We start from the raw sequence: 16456 nt of genomic DNA on the forward strand, positions 1-16456 counted from the left end.
CGAAAAAATTATGTCCAAATTCAATAGTACCGATTTCTACTTTCTAACTGCATTATACGTCGGTATATGTACTATGGTCCTCATCATTACTTTAAGTACTATCAAAACATGAGAATAGGCTGCATTAAACCAAGAGTAACTATTAAAAAATAATCTGTGCGTAATTCAAAAACTATATATATATATATTTTGAACACATGTAACTTGAGAAAAAATACATTAATTGATTGCTCGCAGGTATTCGATTAATTACCAAGGACATTTTCCCTCGATTAAAGATCTTAGTAATAATATTTAATTCACTGAAACAATTGACATGCTTCAGAACATGAGAGTCCACCCTCCAAGTCCCATGCTTGTCTCCGTTTTCGTCTATATATATGTCATCTGTTTTAACATCATACCTGTTGTATGTCTGTTTAATAACTGTTTATATATATAGTGATCCATATGCTCTACAGCCCAAATTACTGTTGCGTGTTCCGTATATATATATATATATATATATATATATATATATGTCGTACCTAATAGCCAGAACGCACTTCTCAGCCTACTATTCAAGGCCCGATTTGCCTAATAAGCCAAGTTTTCCATGAATTAATGTTTTTTCGTCTACCTAACCTACCTAACCTAACCTAACCTAGCTTTTTTTGGCTACCTAACCTAACCTTACCTATAAATATAGGTTAGGTTAGGTTAGGTAGGGTTGGTTAGGTTCGGTCATATATCTACGTTAATTTTAACTCCAATAAATAAAAATTGACCTCATACATAGAGAAAAGGGTTGCTTTATCATTTCATAAGAAAAAAATTATAGTAAATATATTAATTCAGGAAAACTTGGCTTATTAGGCAAATCAGGGCCTTGAATAGTAGGCTGAGAAGTGAGTTCTGGCTACTAGGTACGACATATATATATATATATATATATATATATATATATATATATATATATATATATATATATATATATGTCGTACCTAGTAGCCAGAATGCACTTCTCGGCCTACTATGCAAGGCCCGATTTGCCTAATAAGCCAAGTTTTCCTGAATTATTATATTTTCTCTAATTTTTTTCTTATGAAATGATAAAGCTACCTATTTCCTTATGTACGAGGTCATTTTTTTTTATTGGAGTTAAAATTAATGTAGATATATGACCGAACCTAACCAACCCTACCTAACCTAACCTAACCTATCTTTATAGGTTAGGTTAGGTTAGGTAGCCGAAAAAGTTAGGTTAGGTTAGGTTAGGTAGGTTAGGTAGTCGAAAAACAATTGATTCGGGAAAACTTGGCTTATTAGGCAAATCGGGCCTTGCATAGTAGGCTGAGAAGTGCGTTCTGGCTACTAGGTACGACATATATATATATATATATATATATATATATATATATATATATATATATATATATATATATATATATATATATATATTGTACCTAATAGCCAGAATGAACTACTTGACCTGGAATGCAAGGCTCAATTTGCCTAACAAGTCGAATTTTCCTGAAATGACATTTTTTTTTCTTATAGATTGATTATATTTCCATTATATTATATAATATTTAGCATTTTTGTTTTAATTTGAGTTTAAACTATCGTAAAAATATGACCAAACCTAACCTACCCTATCCTATCCTAACCTAACTTAATATAAATAACTAGGTCAGTAATTCATGTTCTAATATACAGTAATATAATAATATTAATTCAAAAGAAATATTCGAAAATAACGAAAAATCACTCTGCCTGTTAGATAAATCGGGCCTTGTCTATTAGGTCAAGCAGTGCGTTCTGACAAGATAGATAGATAGATAGAAAGATAGACAAATAGATAGATAATTTTTTTTTAGAGTACCACTTCTGGCTGGAAGAAGGGGACCCTTAGCCTCGGAGGAAATCACACATAACGCATTAGAGAGTATGTTTAGGTCCCCTCCAATACAGTTTCTGTGTGCTTTTCTCCTACCACCCCCTTCCTTTTGTCTTATATATATATATATATATATATATATATATATATATATATATATATATATATATATATATATATATATATATACACATATATATATATATATGTGTGTGTGTGTGTGTGTGTGTGTGTGTGTGTGTGTGTGTGTGTGTGTGTGTGTGTGTGTGTGTGTGTGTGTGTGTGTGTGTGTGTGTGTGTAAAGCCAAAGAATTCCACTTACCTATGTTACTGATGTCTCATTGAAAGAGTTAAGTCTGCATTGCAATTTTGAGTCTGATGGTAGACCAATTCTTTCCATTGGGCAAACTGTGTTCAAGTTACGTTGATTCAATGTTATAGACGTTATCCAATGTCGAATTCAACGTTATCGACATTGATTCAACGTTAGATCCAAATCTTCAACGTTGATTCAACGTTAGATCAACGTCGTTTGCCCAACCTGTGCCCACTGGGTGTGTACGTTTTAACCCAACAAACACACCACGTCGAAGCCTCGTCCCAATGCCTGTACGCCATGCAAAATATAATCTCGCTATTGCGTTGTGTGTTTGCTGGGAATTTGCTGGAAAATGTGCTGTGCTGATTATCCGTTGATGTAAAGCCTGTGTGTGTTGATTGGCTGTGGATACATGTGTACCTTCAGAATTGACTGTATAAGCCCTGTTGATTGGTGGTGAGTGTTAAAAGCCTGTTGATTGGTGGTGATTGTTAAGAGCCTGTTGATTGGTGGTGATTGTTAAAAGCCTGTTGATTGGTGGTGATTGTTAAGAGCCTGTTGACTGGTTGTGGTTGTAAAGTCTGTTGGTTGGTTGCAATGGTTAAAATACTTCCGGTTCCTTGTGATTATTAAGAGCCAAATTGTTGGTTGTGATTGTTAAAGAGCTCGCCAGCTGGATGGGATTGTTAAGAACCTGCTTGTCGATTGAGGACGCAGATATTATAGAGTAGATGTAAATAAGGACCTATTAGATGGTTAGTTGGGGATCCAAAGTGCATGCAGGTACGTCGCGAATGTGATACCTGGGCTAGTTAACTCTTTATGTAAATTCCCAGCTGACCGGTTAAATGAGGAGACGTGGCCTAACTTTGAAGAATAGACCTTTGCAGACGGCCTTCGTAAATAAAGACCAATTTGAGTGAATGTAAATAAAGACCCATTAGAGTAGATGTAAATAAGGACCCATTAGAGTGGAGATCAATAAGGACCCATTAGAGTAACTGGGGTATAGATAGAGACCCGTCTTAGTGCCATAAAAAGTAAACTGCCGTTGGAAATGATTTGCAGCATGAAAGAAGAAATATATTTGACAGTCTGGAAGGCAACCAGGCAGCGATGAGTTGTGAAGGGGTGAGAGAAAGCGCCAAGCCAAATTTGACTGTATAATGCCTGGGAGAGATACGAGACAGACTAAGAACTGGAATATGTTGACTCAGTGAGGGGGGGAGTCCGTTCTCAAGCTCTGACAAGTGCCACATTTGCAGTAGTTTTGCCTAACCAGGAAAGTTGGAAACTAGGCAGCCCATCCTAACCTATCGAGCGTCAAAAACCATTTTAAAACCCTTTAACAACAAATTTGTTTTACGATTGGGTCGATAGCGTAAAAATTGCATTGCTTTTAGTATGTCGTGGCCGAGTGGTTTAGGGCGTATGCTTGGAATACCCAGCATGCAGGTTCGAATCCTCATCACAGCTCCTACGAATGTTCTCAATGATAACTATTATTATTATTATTATTATTATTATTATTATTATTATTATTATTATTATTATTATTATTATTATTATTATTATTATTATAAGAAGGAGAATCCCAATTCCAGTGCATTAGTGCCATTTTTAATATGAATTGACAAGTCTGACACAACCACTCTTACTAAAGCCTGAGCACGAGTGTATGTGTGGCGCTTGTGCTTAAGTCTAACTGGCTGGTAACACACTTAACTAGTTTACGGAGAGATGTAAATAAGAAACTAAGGCACAAATCGGATCTTATAAGAGAACCAGCCTAGTGCGTTTGTCTCAATGAGGGGGAACTTTGATAGGCTCGCACGATAGGAGTTCTGACAGGCTTCCTCGAGGTTAGATGTAATAGGCCCGCTCGAGATCAGCACTGATAGGCTTCCTCGAGATCAGCACTGATAGGCTTCCTTTAGATCAGCATTGATAGGCTTCCTCGAGATCAGCTCTGATAGGCTAGCTAACCCTTTCGTTATTCAATGGTTTGCGAAAGGCAGACATTATCGATTCTCCGAGGTATGGCCAGGTCCAAGGGTTAAAGGTGATAGTTCCTATTGCAGTTTGCGAGTTATGCCTCTATGGTAGGGATAATCCTGCTGCCTCTATGGCAGGGATAATGCTGCTGCCTCTATGGCAGGGATAATCCTGCTGCCTCTATGGCAGGGATAATCCTGCTGCCTCTATGGCAGGGATAATCCTGCTGCCTCTATGGCAGGGATAATCCTGCTGCCTCTATGGCAGGGATAATCCTGCTGCCTCTATGGCAGGGATAATCCTGCTGCCTCTATGGCAGAGATAATACTGCTGCCTCTATGGAAGGGATAATACTGCTGCCTCTATGGCAGGGATAATACTGCTGCCTCTATGGCAGGGATAATACTGCTGCCTCTATGGCAGGGATAATACAGCTGCCTCCCTAGCAGGGATAACACTGCTGCCTCCCTACAGCAGTGGTCGCAGCAGTGTTTCTCGTGTAGAATGAGAGCGTTGCCGGTGTCGTCGGAGCCGGGATATGTGGTGAACATTGTTCGCCACATATCTGTCTTCCAACTCTCTGGTAGGTCTCCTGTTTCCCGTGACTTGTTGTGTGTGTGTGTATGTGTGTACTCACCTAATTGTGTTGCGGGGGTTGAGCTCTGGCTCTTTGGTCCCGCCTCTCAACCTTCAATCAACAGGTAGGGATGTGTGTGTGTGTGTGTGTGTGTGTGTACTAGAGGAACTAGAGCATGCGAGTAGTTGGGTTAGCTAACGCGAGCGTTGTGTTTTGTTTGCTTCCAGCGCTCCGGCTACACTCACAAGCTGGACACCATTCCTGAGGTAGGCTGCCTCTCCCAGTACTCGTCTCTTGTAGCTGTTCTTCCCTCTCCCTGTCACAGTAGCTGCTATCATACTCCTACCCTGTAGTCGTGTACAAGACCTGTAATCATACCTGGATCAGGCTAGAGTGCCCCACACACACACCCCTTCAACAGCATGTACCTTATAACCAGCGAGCATTATCAGAGAAAACGTCTGTGTTCAATTGCGCGATAAGTTTTTATATGTAATTTTCATACTGTTTCTCCCAAAGTAACAGATTATAAAATATCGCTAATTGGGCGATTTTTTGAAGATAAATGGAATGTTTAGCTATCATATAACAGTTTAATAATGAATACTAGAAATTAGTTTCTTCTGTTGAATGCTCTATTCCTTTACAAATAAATGACGAGACATACTCCATGAATAAAAATAATTTTTCGACATATAAGTTTTTCCGTCTTTTTCCACATATTAAAAAACTAGTTAATTTTCTAATTAGTTTCTGATAAGTAAATATTTTTTATAATAAACTAGCATGCAACTTCTTTAAAAAATAATTTAATTAAATCTGAAAACCCCCCGAACCATTCTCATTAATATTTCAATGGGCAATATCACTCATTTATCACACTCTGGATGGGTAATATTTTTATCTCGCTGTAGAGTAGTAATACAATTTATTTACCACACTTTGGATGGGTAATATCATTCATCACTCACACTGGATGGTAATATCATTCATCAGTCACATTGGATGGGTAATATCATTCATCAAACACACTCCAGATGGTAATATCATTCATCACTCACACTGGATGGGTAATATCATTCATCTACCACACTCTAGATGGTAATATCACTCATCAAGCACACTGGATGGGTAATATCATTCATCACTCACACTGGATGGGTAATATCATTCATCACTCACACTGGATGGGTAATATTATTCATCAATCACACTCTGGATGGTAATATCATTCATCAGTCACACTGGATGGGTAATATCATTCATCAATCACACTCTGGATGGGTAATATCATTCATCAAGCACACCTCCACCTATGAAGTGACAATCAACACACTCTCATAGTACTATGCATGACTATAAAATCTTCACGATTGTAACGTATTGACTTTAAAAGTTCACCTCTACTGATATTTAAAAATCTGTCTTTTTTTTCTTGTGATTTATAGGAGACACAACAAAACTTATCTATAGAAACTTATAATATAAGCAGTGATTCAAGCAACTTATAACTTACAAAAAAAAATAATATTAAAATAAAGAGAAACTTTACTGGAATGTCAAGATCTAATTTATAATTCCTAGTCGCCTGAAACACAGATAAAATTGCACAACGTTTTAAAACTTTAAAGTTTTTAATGTTCTTTAATAAATAAAATATAATCTAATATAAAATGTATATATTTATACCTTTTTTATTGCAAAAAATAAGTTTTTGCAAGAAAAAATATTGAAATATATATGTTGGCGTCAATCACACCTGCAAGAAGCCTAGCAGACAGGGAATATATAAAGTACACATATTCACCAGGCGGTATATACTATATATTGTTGTACCTGTGTATAAATTGAGAGTTTAGTCCTGGACTATATTCAGGACTAAATTATACTTGCTGGCTGGTCAGTAAGGCATTTCGGTGCGTTCTCTCTAGCGTTCATAACGTCACTTAAATAATGTTCTAAAGTGCCTGAATCTAACCTGAGGACCCATAGAAAATGGCGATATCGCGTCAAATTTGGGGCAGCTATGATTTTTAGTACATCTTACTTAGTACATCAACTATGACGTTGTGGGATTTCCTTGTCAAAATACTATGTGTTCTGAGAGAGGACAGGTTTCCTTTAATAACCTTAGTTGGCAGGCCTCAAGCCCAGCCACAAACCACAACTAAGGCTATTTGACATTAGTTTTTACCATTTATCGGTATAGCTTATATTTAATATCAAATATAATTATGTAGGACATCTTACTAAGACAATCATAGCGACAAAAACAGATAGAATAGCTCTGATTCTCTCGACTGGTCTGGCCCGTGAATTCCAACCATTTCCGTACGATTGTGTCTGCGGTCTCCATTGGCTTACGTGTTAGTTTTAATAACTGTGATTAGTTTATTATGGACCTCAGATCTATCTTGAAGGCGGTGGCGGAAATATTAGTTACATATTGCAGTCAGCAACTGGACCCCCCCAATGTTATTTAAGTTTAGAAATATACATTTGTGCACCCTTCCAGAAGGACACTAAGTGTCGGCTACAACCCCCTCCCAGGGTACACACAGTGTCAGCTACACCCCCAACAGGGCACACACAGTGTCAGCTACAACCCCCTCCCAGGGCACACGCAGTGTCAGCTACACTCCCAGCAGGGCACACAGTGTCAGCTACACCCCCAGCAGGGTACACACAGTGTCAGCTACACCCCCAACTGGGTACACACAGTGTCAGCTACACCCCCCAACAGGGCACACACAGTGTCAGCTACACACCCAACAGGGCACACACAGTGTCAGCTACACCCCCAACAGGGCACACACAGTGTCAGCTACACACCCAACAGGGCACACACAGTGTCAGCTACACCCCCAGCAGGGTACACACAGTGTCAGTTACACCCCATGCAAAGAACCCCCAATCCCATGTACCTACCCTATCAGCTCTCATCCCACACATCTTCCCTAAATCTCCCCCCCCCCCCACCCCGCGTCGTACGACAAGTCCTGCCATCCCGCCTGTCATATCCTACACCTCCTTTGCATGTCGCCAACAACCTCCCCATCACACACATATTACCTCACCATCTCCCTTCCATGATCCACGCCACTCATGACTCGAGACATGCAGACTTTGATAAGTTATAAAACATTGTAAGATGGTCCTAATTATCTGCTACCATAATTGCTAGATTCAGTTCAGGCTTCAATATATCTTACGTATTTTCTCTGCACATTTTAATGGGGAAATAATATATATATATACACATCAATTAGATTTTTGAAATGAGAGAGAAATAGGAAAAAATACATTTAATTACTTTCAAGTTCATGTTTACACAATTCCATTGTATATTTACGATATAAATTTTTAGTCGCTTCCTGTGCAGTAGTTTCGCTTCAACAGTTAAAATTATTTTCGTACTGTGCACTGCGTGTTTTTAAAACCAAAAATGGAACACAGTTGTATGCTTTTTATCTTTAAACTTTATTACGTTTATGTGTTAATTTTTCAGAAATAAATCTTGTAGATACTTCACTGTAGGTTAGATTTCTTTATATTCTCGTATAATCGTTTTCTGTTACAGTTCTCATATTTATAACAACAACAATTAAGGTGTCAGTTACCTCCGTTCAGTCTCCCCACATATTCACAACATCCCTTGAACCCCACATCACAACACACTGACACCCACACACAATCACAACACACCCTGACACCCACACACATCACACACACACACACACACACACACACACACACACACACACACACACACACACACACACACACACACACACACACACACACACACATCACAACACACCCTGATACCCACACATCACAACACACTGACACCCCACACATCACAACACACTGACACCCCACACATACACACATCACAACTGCTTCTCCTTCCCAACAGCCACAAGGAAACGTCCACCAAACCCTTATCGTGGAGGAATTTGAGCCAGACGTCTTCAGACAGCTGATTGAATACATCCACACTGGCTGCGTAACTCTGCAACCACGCACTCTCCTGGGTGAGTCTACCTCCCACGCACTCTCAAAAGTAAACCTAGGCGCCACTCACTCTTCTAGTTGAGTCTAGCTACTGAGCCCCTCCTTAAGTGAGCCTAACCATCAAGCGTGCTGCTAGGTGAACTAAGCAACAACGTATTTGTCTAGGTGAGTCCAGCCACCACACATTCTGCTATGGTGGGGCGGCCAGACCTCCTTCCTGCCGTAGCCAGAATAGTTATGGTTTGTGATCAATCTATCCTCTGTCCTGCGAAAGTTATAAATGGTACATAGGCTGCTTCCTTAAGCTTATGAAGTTATTTTGGTTTACATATGCTCTTCCAGCAAAAAAAAATATATATATATATATATATATATATATATATATATATGAATATTTTTTTGTTCCAATTCTTTATTTTTGTCTGTATGAATGCATGTAATAATACAGTGCGTTGTTTATAATTGATTTCAGAAAAATATGACAAAATAGCATTTATCAAATGATATTTAACAAATAAACAATTCTCTTAAATATATTTAGCATATTTTATACAACTTTTAATATATTTTAACTCATAAAACATGTTTGATATATATATATATATATATATATATATATATATATATATATATATATATATATATATATATATATATATAATGTATGACAGTGTCAGGCTACAAAGGAAGATTTGAAACTGGAATTTCCTTAAGTACTTTCGTATTTAATAATACATCTTCAGAAGGATGTATTTTCTCCATCCATGTATGACATATATATTATATATATTATATATATATATATATATATATATATATATATATATATATACATATATATAATATATATATATATATATATATATATTAAAAAAGTGCTTTTCATAATGAGGGTAATAGGAGGCTTCTAAATTTAAGAATATTTTGTGGAGTTCAAGTTAATGAAAGGGGGAATATTTTGAAATGTTGGAGTCACAACTCATGCCAGGCACGGCCACCTACAATCTCCTCCCCCCATCACAACCTGCCTGGTATTGTAACCTCCACTACCCTCCCCTCCCCCTCACACGACACTACCAGGCTGACCGCCTGGTAGTCTGGTAAGGTAGTTTATACACACCTCTATATCCCACAGGGTTAATGAACGCGGCGGACTACTATGGCCTTGACGAGCTGCGGAAGGGTTGCTCAGGATTCGTGCAATGTTGCATCAACGTGGACACTGTATGTGCCCTATTGGCGTCCGCTGAGCGCTATATTCAGTATAAGTGCACCAAGTCCATGGTGCAGAAGGTCGGTGCTCCTACTCTCTACTCTCTAGATTTCTGCTCTAGTCTTTCTTCTATCTCTCCCTCCCTCCCGTTGAAGTAATTACGATTACCATTGTAGTTACCACTCAAAGTGGGCAAAATGTGCTCGAATTACGTTTAATTACGTTGGGTCAACGTTTAATCGACGTTGGAACATTGCTTTAATCGACGTTGGAACATTGTTTAATCAACTTTTAATAAATGTTGGGTCATCGTTTTATTTAACGTTGGATCAACCTTTTTATACAACGTTGCATCAACTGTTTAATGAACGTGGGATCAACGTTTTCGAGTCAATGTTATATTACTGCCCCACGAGGGGCGGTGAAGACTTAGGGAACAAGAGCTAGGGAAGATGGATTTTTAATTAGTGTAAGCTTGGGCCTCAACTCGGACGGGTGTGTGGGCCTTTTGGGGCATTGTAGGGAGAGGGGGGGGAAGGAGTAGGGGCCTTAAATTTGGTAACTCCCATGGCTTTATTTCATCTGTTTAAAGTTCATGCTCTGTGATGATATGAAACACTTGTTCATTGAGAATTATACTACTGTATATGTAATGTAGTATTTCCTTGTAAAATTGATGTACATACGATTTATATTGTATATTATTTAATAAAGATAAAAAATGTCAAATTACCTCCCTCCAAGATATTAAGTAGTAATTATTACAAGTGCCTTATTAATTAAGAAAAGAAGAGAAATACCTGAATGTCAGTAAACAGTAAGGATTCTCTATACTCCATCCCCTGAGCCTCTATAACTCTTTGGGCAAGTTACGTTAGGCTGCTGGTTAATTAAGGTGGCCCCTTAACTATGGTAATTAATGTATATCATGTTTGTACGTTCCACCATAGTTGCTATAAGTCGCATTATTTTGGATAACAGGCTGTATTAACATAGGAGGGGAAGAATCACCCTACGAGACAATTTTTTTCTATAGTAATTGATTTCACTCCCATCCCTATATTGGTTGCTATTAACTGGTTCAACTAATTAATTATATCAATGACTGGATCACTCCCCTTCCCTCCAACCCTGTTTTCTCAGTCTACTCTGTTTTTCACTGTTCCCTACTCTGATCTCATTATAACTAGTCTCTTGTTGCTTCATTCGATACAAAAAATAAACTCACTTAAATACCCTTATGATATTAAAAAAAATAGGTAAATACATTACATGAATTCATAATCGTAACAATAATAAGTAACAATAAGGCTAATAATAATAATTATTATTGTTATTATAAAAGTTACTGACAATTTTTTTGGATATGTGTGTGGGGCGGACGTTCAGGTGCTGGAGTTCGTTGACGAACACGGGAACGAGGTGTTGAACCTGGGCTCCTTCACCCTCCTCCCCCAGCACGTCGTCAGACTCATCATGGCCAGGGAAGAGCTACGCGCAGACGAGTTCACCAAGTTCCAGGTCAGGCGGAATAGACAGGCATGAGATGTGGCACTGACCCAGGGATTGGTGTCACAGTCTCAAGGGAGGTGTCATGGACTCATGGGAGGTGTCACAGTTTCAGGGGAGGTGTCAGTCTCAGGGGAGGTGTCACAGTCTCAGGGGAGGTGTCACAGACTCAGGGGAGGTGTCACAGTCTCAGGGGAGGTGTCATGGACTCATGGGAGGTGTCACAGTCTCAGGGGAGGTGTCACAGTATCATGGGAGGTGTCATAGACTCATGGGAGGTGTCACAGTCTCAGGGGAGGTGTCATGGACTCATGGGAGGTGTCACAGTCTCAGGGGAGGTGTCATGGACTCATGGGAGGTGTCACAGTCTCAGGGGAGGTGTCACAGACTCAGGGGAGGTGTCATAGACTCATGGGAGGTGTCACAGACTCAGGGGAGGTGTCATGGACTCAGGAGAGGTGTCACAGACTCAGTGTAGGTGTCTGGGTAGTATTTTGGTATTAACATTTGTTTTCCTTTTTTATATCTACATAGTTTGGAAACATTGCCACCCTGTAGGCAATTCATTCTGTAATTAGTATATAATTACATTCTCTTTCGCTTGTATTGAACCACAATGGATTCCTTTACATTCCTCAATTTATATTAATCTTTCTGGACCGCTCGCCATACAAGCAATAATTGATGTAACTGCCACGCAAGAAACAATGCGAAATTTACCAAAGAGAGCTCATACCCTCCCCCCTCCACAGGCTGGTCTGATGTGGTCGAAGAAGCACTGCGACAATCAACCCAATACCGATCTCAAGGAGGTGATAGGGAACTTCCTCGAGTATATCCAGTTCTACAAAATCCCCGCCAATATCCTCATGAAGGAGATCCATCCACTAGGACTCGTTCCTTACCACATTATCATGAATGCTCTCGCTTACCAGGTGAGTCTATCCTCACGTCACCAGGTGAGTCTACCCTCACGTCACCAGGTGAGTCTATCCTCACGTCACCAGGTGAGTCTAGCCTCACGTCACCAGGTGAGTCTAGCCTCACGTCACCAGGTGAGTCTACCCTCATGTCACCAGGTGAGTCTACTCCCATATAACCTGGCCAGACTCTGGTGAGTCTTCACCATCTTAACCAAGTGAGTCTTCCCACATCGCCAGGTGAGTCCCCAAGATGCACTACAAACCATTGAGCTCAACCCCTCACACACCTGACAATACGTAAATGCAAATTCTATGTATTTATAATAGAACATTATGCAAAGTTGCCTAAAAAAATAATCAAATTTACCTAATAATTATAATTTATTTTCTAGGTTATGCATTAAGATAATTTAGTTTTTGTTGTTTTCGGCTTGAAATCGTTTCGAAATATTTGTTAAATGTAGTATAATAAATTAAATGAACATTAAATTACAAATTTATATATATATATATATATATATATATATATATATATATATATAATTTTAGTTTAAATCGATAAAAGTTTTAGTGGTGAGCAAACTATATTGTTTTGAGTAGTGATAGAGTGACATGCCATTTTTCAAGAAATTGGAATTTATAGATATTCCTGTGTTGGTTTAAAAGTCAATTTGCTGATGTAACGGGCGCCATATCTGGCGCTGAACGCGTAACAAACCCATAAATGGCGTCAATAGCCGGATTTCACTGTAGGCTGGTGGCAGTGTAGAGAATAAGGGTAGCGTTATCAAATAAGTCACTCAGTGATGAATGAATATATATATATAGGAAAAAAGTCACATTCCACTTCATTATAATAATACACACTGCTATTTGGAGACAGGGTTCAAATTTCACTGTTTTTCAATTCCAGTAATTTAATTTGAAATAATATACCATTAAAATGCAATGTTTGCTACGCAAACAGATTCTTAATGCTATGATTAAACTAGGTAAGACACGGCAAGGCTAGGTTAGGAGAGGCTAGGCAAGGCTAAGCGAAGGTGAGGCTAGGCTAGGCAAGGATTTATTGTTAAAGCAACTCTCCAAGTGATATACTTTGAATGTTTTATTAAAAAAGTTCGTTGCCATTGGATAACTTGTGAAGAGTTTCGCACAGAACTTGTAAATTTTGTAACTTCTCATAATAAATAATTAACAACTCTAAAAGTTGCCATACACTAGTTCACGTTGTTTTGGGGCAATAAATTTAACATGAAGGTTTGCCCATATTACTCGCCAGTTAAAAAGTGGGTATGAACTCTAGGAACTATATGTGGGAGCAGGACACCATACACGTGTTTACTGTTCATCATTAAAAAAAAAACTTCAACATGACAAATCCGCCTGAGAACATCAATTACACAAGAATAAAAGTGAGGTTGCTAACACGTATTTTACAAAAATAATGTCCTAAAGCATTTACACTATTCTTCTACATTATTTCCTTTCTAAAGGTAACACAAAAGATAGCCAATGACCTATGGTACACATTCAGTATCCCTATTCCGCGGTTTTTCTTATCTTTACATAATGTAGTCCGTTTAATTGGTTGGTATCTATCATGCCATACATATCTAAAAATAGTTTTGTCCAAATCTCCATAACAATTTTCTTATCAATTGGAAAACTGTGAAACAAATACCACACTTCTGACAAAATTTTGCAATAGATTATTACAGCCTTCTGAAACAGGGTTAATTTCCTATTTGACAACATGTTCGTAGCTACTATTATATTTCTACATAGTACTTGCCAATGGTGTTCCATATGTTATACACCAACAAATCCCGAGAGCCTTATAGACTCCACTACCTTGAACCACGAATCTGTCCAGGTAACTATATATAACACCAAGTGCCATGCCCCATCATACACGTTTTATTCTTGTTAATGACAGCACCTATTGCCCTCTCAAAGTTGTCTAACTCAACCTGAACATTCACCACTGAGTCTTCTGTCGACACAAAACTCGTGGTATCGTCTGCATAATGTGTCTGCAATGATATGCCATTGCAGACACATTATGTCTGTGTCTGCAATGCTATGCCTATGACAACAGCATGTGTCATAGCATTGGGAAGACAAGGTGGAACAATAAAGTAATTGCTTTAAAAAAAAAAAATTACTCTTTATCCATCATTATGAGGTTCGAAGCACTACGGGGTTGATTAAACCAATAATGATCTTCTAAGTTTCAAAGTTCGTAAACTGTTTAATAAATGTAAATTATTTCGATATGATTTAGGAAAGATGTAGAGGTTTCGTAAATGGTTGATGAATCCTGGTCCTGGCAATTGACTTGTTTATCTAATAAAACAAAGCATAGTTTACACTCCTAATATATAAAACAAACTATTAGGCACATTGAGCTTATTCAGCCCGTCCTCTTAAGGTTTCCCAACGTCAAGAAACTGTCGTATTTAAGTGTCATATCATTCTCACTTTAGATACTGACGATCTCTAAAGTGGGAATACACACGTACACACACACACACACAGGAATCGATAAAATTGATAGGGAAAAATTCTTGAGACCTAGAACTTTAAGAACAAGAGGTCATACATTTAAACTAACTAAACAAAGCTGTCGAAGAAATATAAGAAAATTCACTTTCGCAAACAGAGTGATAGACGGTTGGAACAAGTTAGGTGGAAGGTGGTGGAGGCCAAGACCGTCAGTAGTTTCAAAGTGTAATATGACAAAGAGTGCTGGGAAGACGGGGCACCACGAGCGTAGCTCTCATCCTGTAACTACACTTAGGTAATTACACGCACACACACACACACACACACTATCTTTGTATATGGCCTTTAAAGATTTAAATATTTGTTAAAATAATGGTTAATGAGTATCCAGTTGGGGCGGCAGAAGACCCCTCCCCCCTGGGAGTAGACACGATCAAGTAGCCTCTGCTCTCTGGACGACTCTCGTTACAGCTGTGATAGGTACTCCTAGTTATTATCAAAATATATTAAAAAAAAAACATAATGTTTTTAGTAATTCATGTGCATTTCTCTTCTTCGGTGTGAGTTGTGTGTAGTAATATGTTCGCCTAGTAACTCTTGCCGAAGTATTTTCTCTTTCATACTTTCTGTGGTAACTGTATAATCATTTGGGAAGAAGACTGGACAAGCTTCCTGGCTGTGTGTGTGTACGTGTGGTGTTGTGGTGGTTTACGGCTCTGTTAAAAGCGTAGATGGTAACGCATGTTTAATTTCTCTAGCAATAGCATCTCTCCACATTTGCTGGTGATGGTAAAAGAAATGTTTGTTACTTCTATCGTGTATATATATATATATATATATATATATATATCAGTGGTATATCATGTTTGGTGGAAATATTGAGGAGCCATACCTAACATGGGGAGAAATGAATTAATAACATTGCAGACAGTCAACAATGCCTCCCTGACCAACACACTACCATTGCCACCACACTGTGACGGGCTTTATTGAGAAACCAAGGAATAGCAGAAGACAAAAATGTGTGCTCGTTACGGTATTCTCCACAAGTATTATATCTATTCACATATTGTGTAGTTAAGAGCAAGAAAGTTGCTAAGATAAAGTGTTATCAATTTCCTTGTCAGATAAATGGGCTTGGAGAAGGGAGAATCCTATCTTTAACAGTGGAAACTATATATTGCTATGCTAGTTATGCCTAAATCTTTATAGTTAGAGCCTAGTTCAGGCTTGCTGAGTCAAATATGCAATATTTATCAACTATTCTGTAGTTTAGACTTTTAAATGCTTTGTTATATTGCATGACGTTATATACACATTGTATTGTCAACTTCAGCTTCTTTCTTTATATTTGGGAATAAGACTAAAACTCCTTTACAGTTATCTACCTGTAAAAAAATATAAATGCAGGTTAAGAAATGTATTGTTTCCTAAAGTGAGCACAGTGCAGTGTACCGTGATGGCTACTTCTCAAGGAATTGAGCTTCTTCACAACAACTTGAGTAGGCTACCTCTC

The 16456-nt window shown here is 38.3% G+C and overlaps 1 protein-coding gene across 3 annotated transcripts in view; it reads left to right on the forward strand.

Moving 5' to 3' along the window:
- Positions 1-16456, forward strand: part of gprs (speckle type BTB/POZ protein) — a 30435-nt gene that overhangs the window by 5590 nt on the left and 8389 nt on the right. For 2 of the 3 annotated variants that reach the window (XM_045752920.2, XM_045752918.2), the window contains exons 4-8: positions 4998-5036; positions 8690-8807; positions 9923-10080; positions 11390-11521; positions 12262-12444. In XM_045752920.2, the coding sequence (XP_045608876.1) occupies positions 4998-5036; positions 8690-8807; positions 9923-10080; positions 11390-11521; positions 12262-12444 (630 nt within the window). The remainder of the gene's footprint in view (positions 1-4997; positions 5037-8689; positions 8808-9922; positions 10081-11389; positions 11522-12261; positions 12445-16456) is intronic. The other variant, XM_045752919.2, reaches the window with a different exon arrangement.

Source organism: Procambarus clarkii, chromosome 48 (genome assembly GCF_040958095.1).
Source record: "Procambarus clarkii isolate CNS0578487 chromosome 48, FALCON_Pclarkii_2.0, whole genome shotgun sequence".
Classification (NCBI taxonomy): Eukaryota; Metazoa; Arthropoda; class Malacostraca; order Decapoda; family Cambaridae; genus Procambarus; species Procambarus clarkii.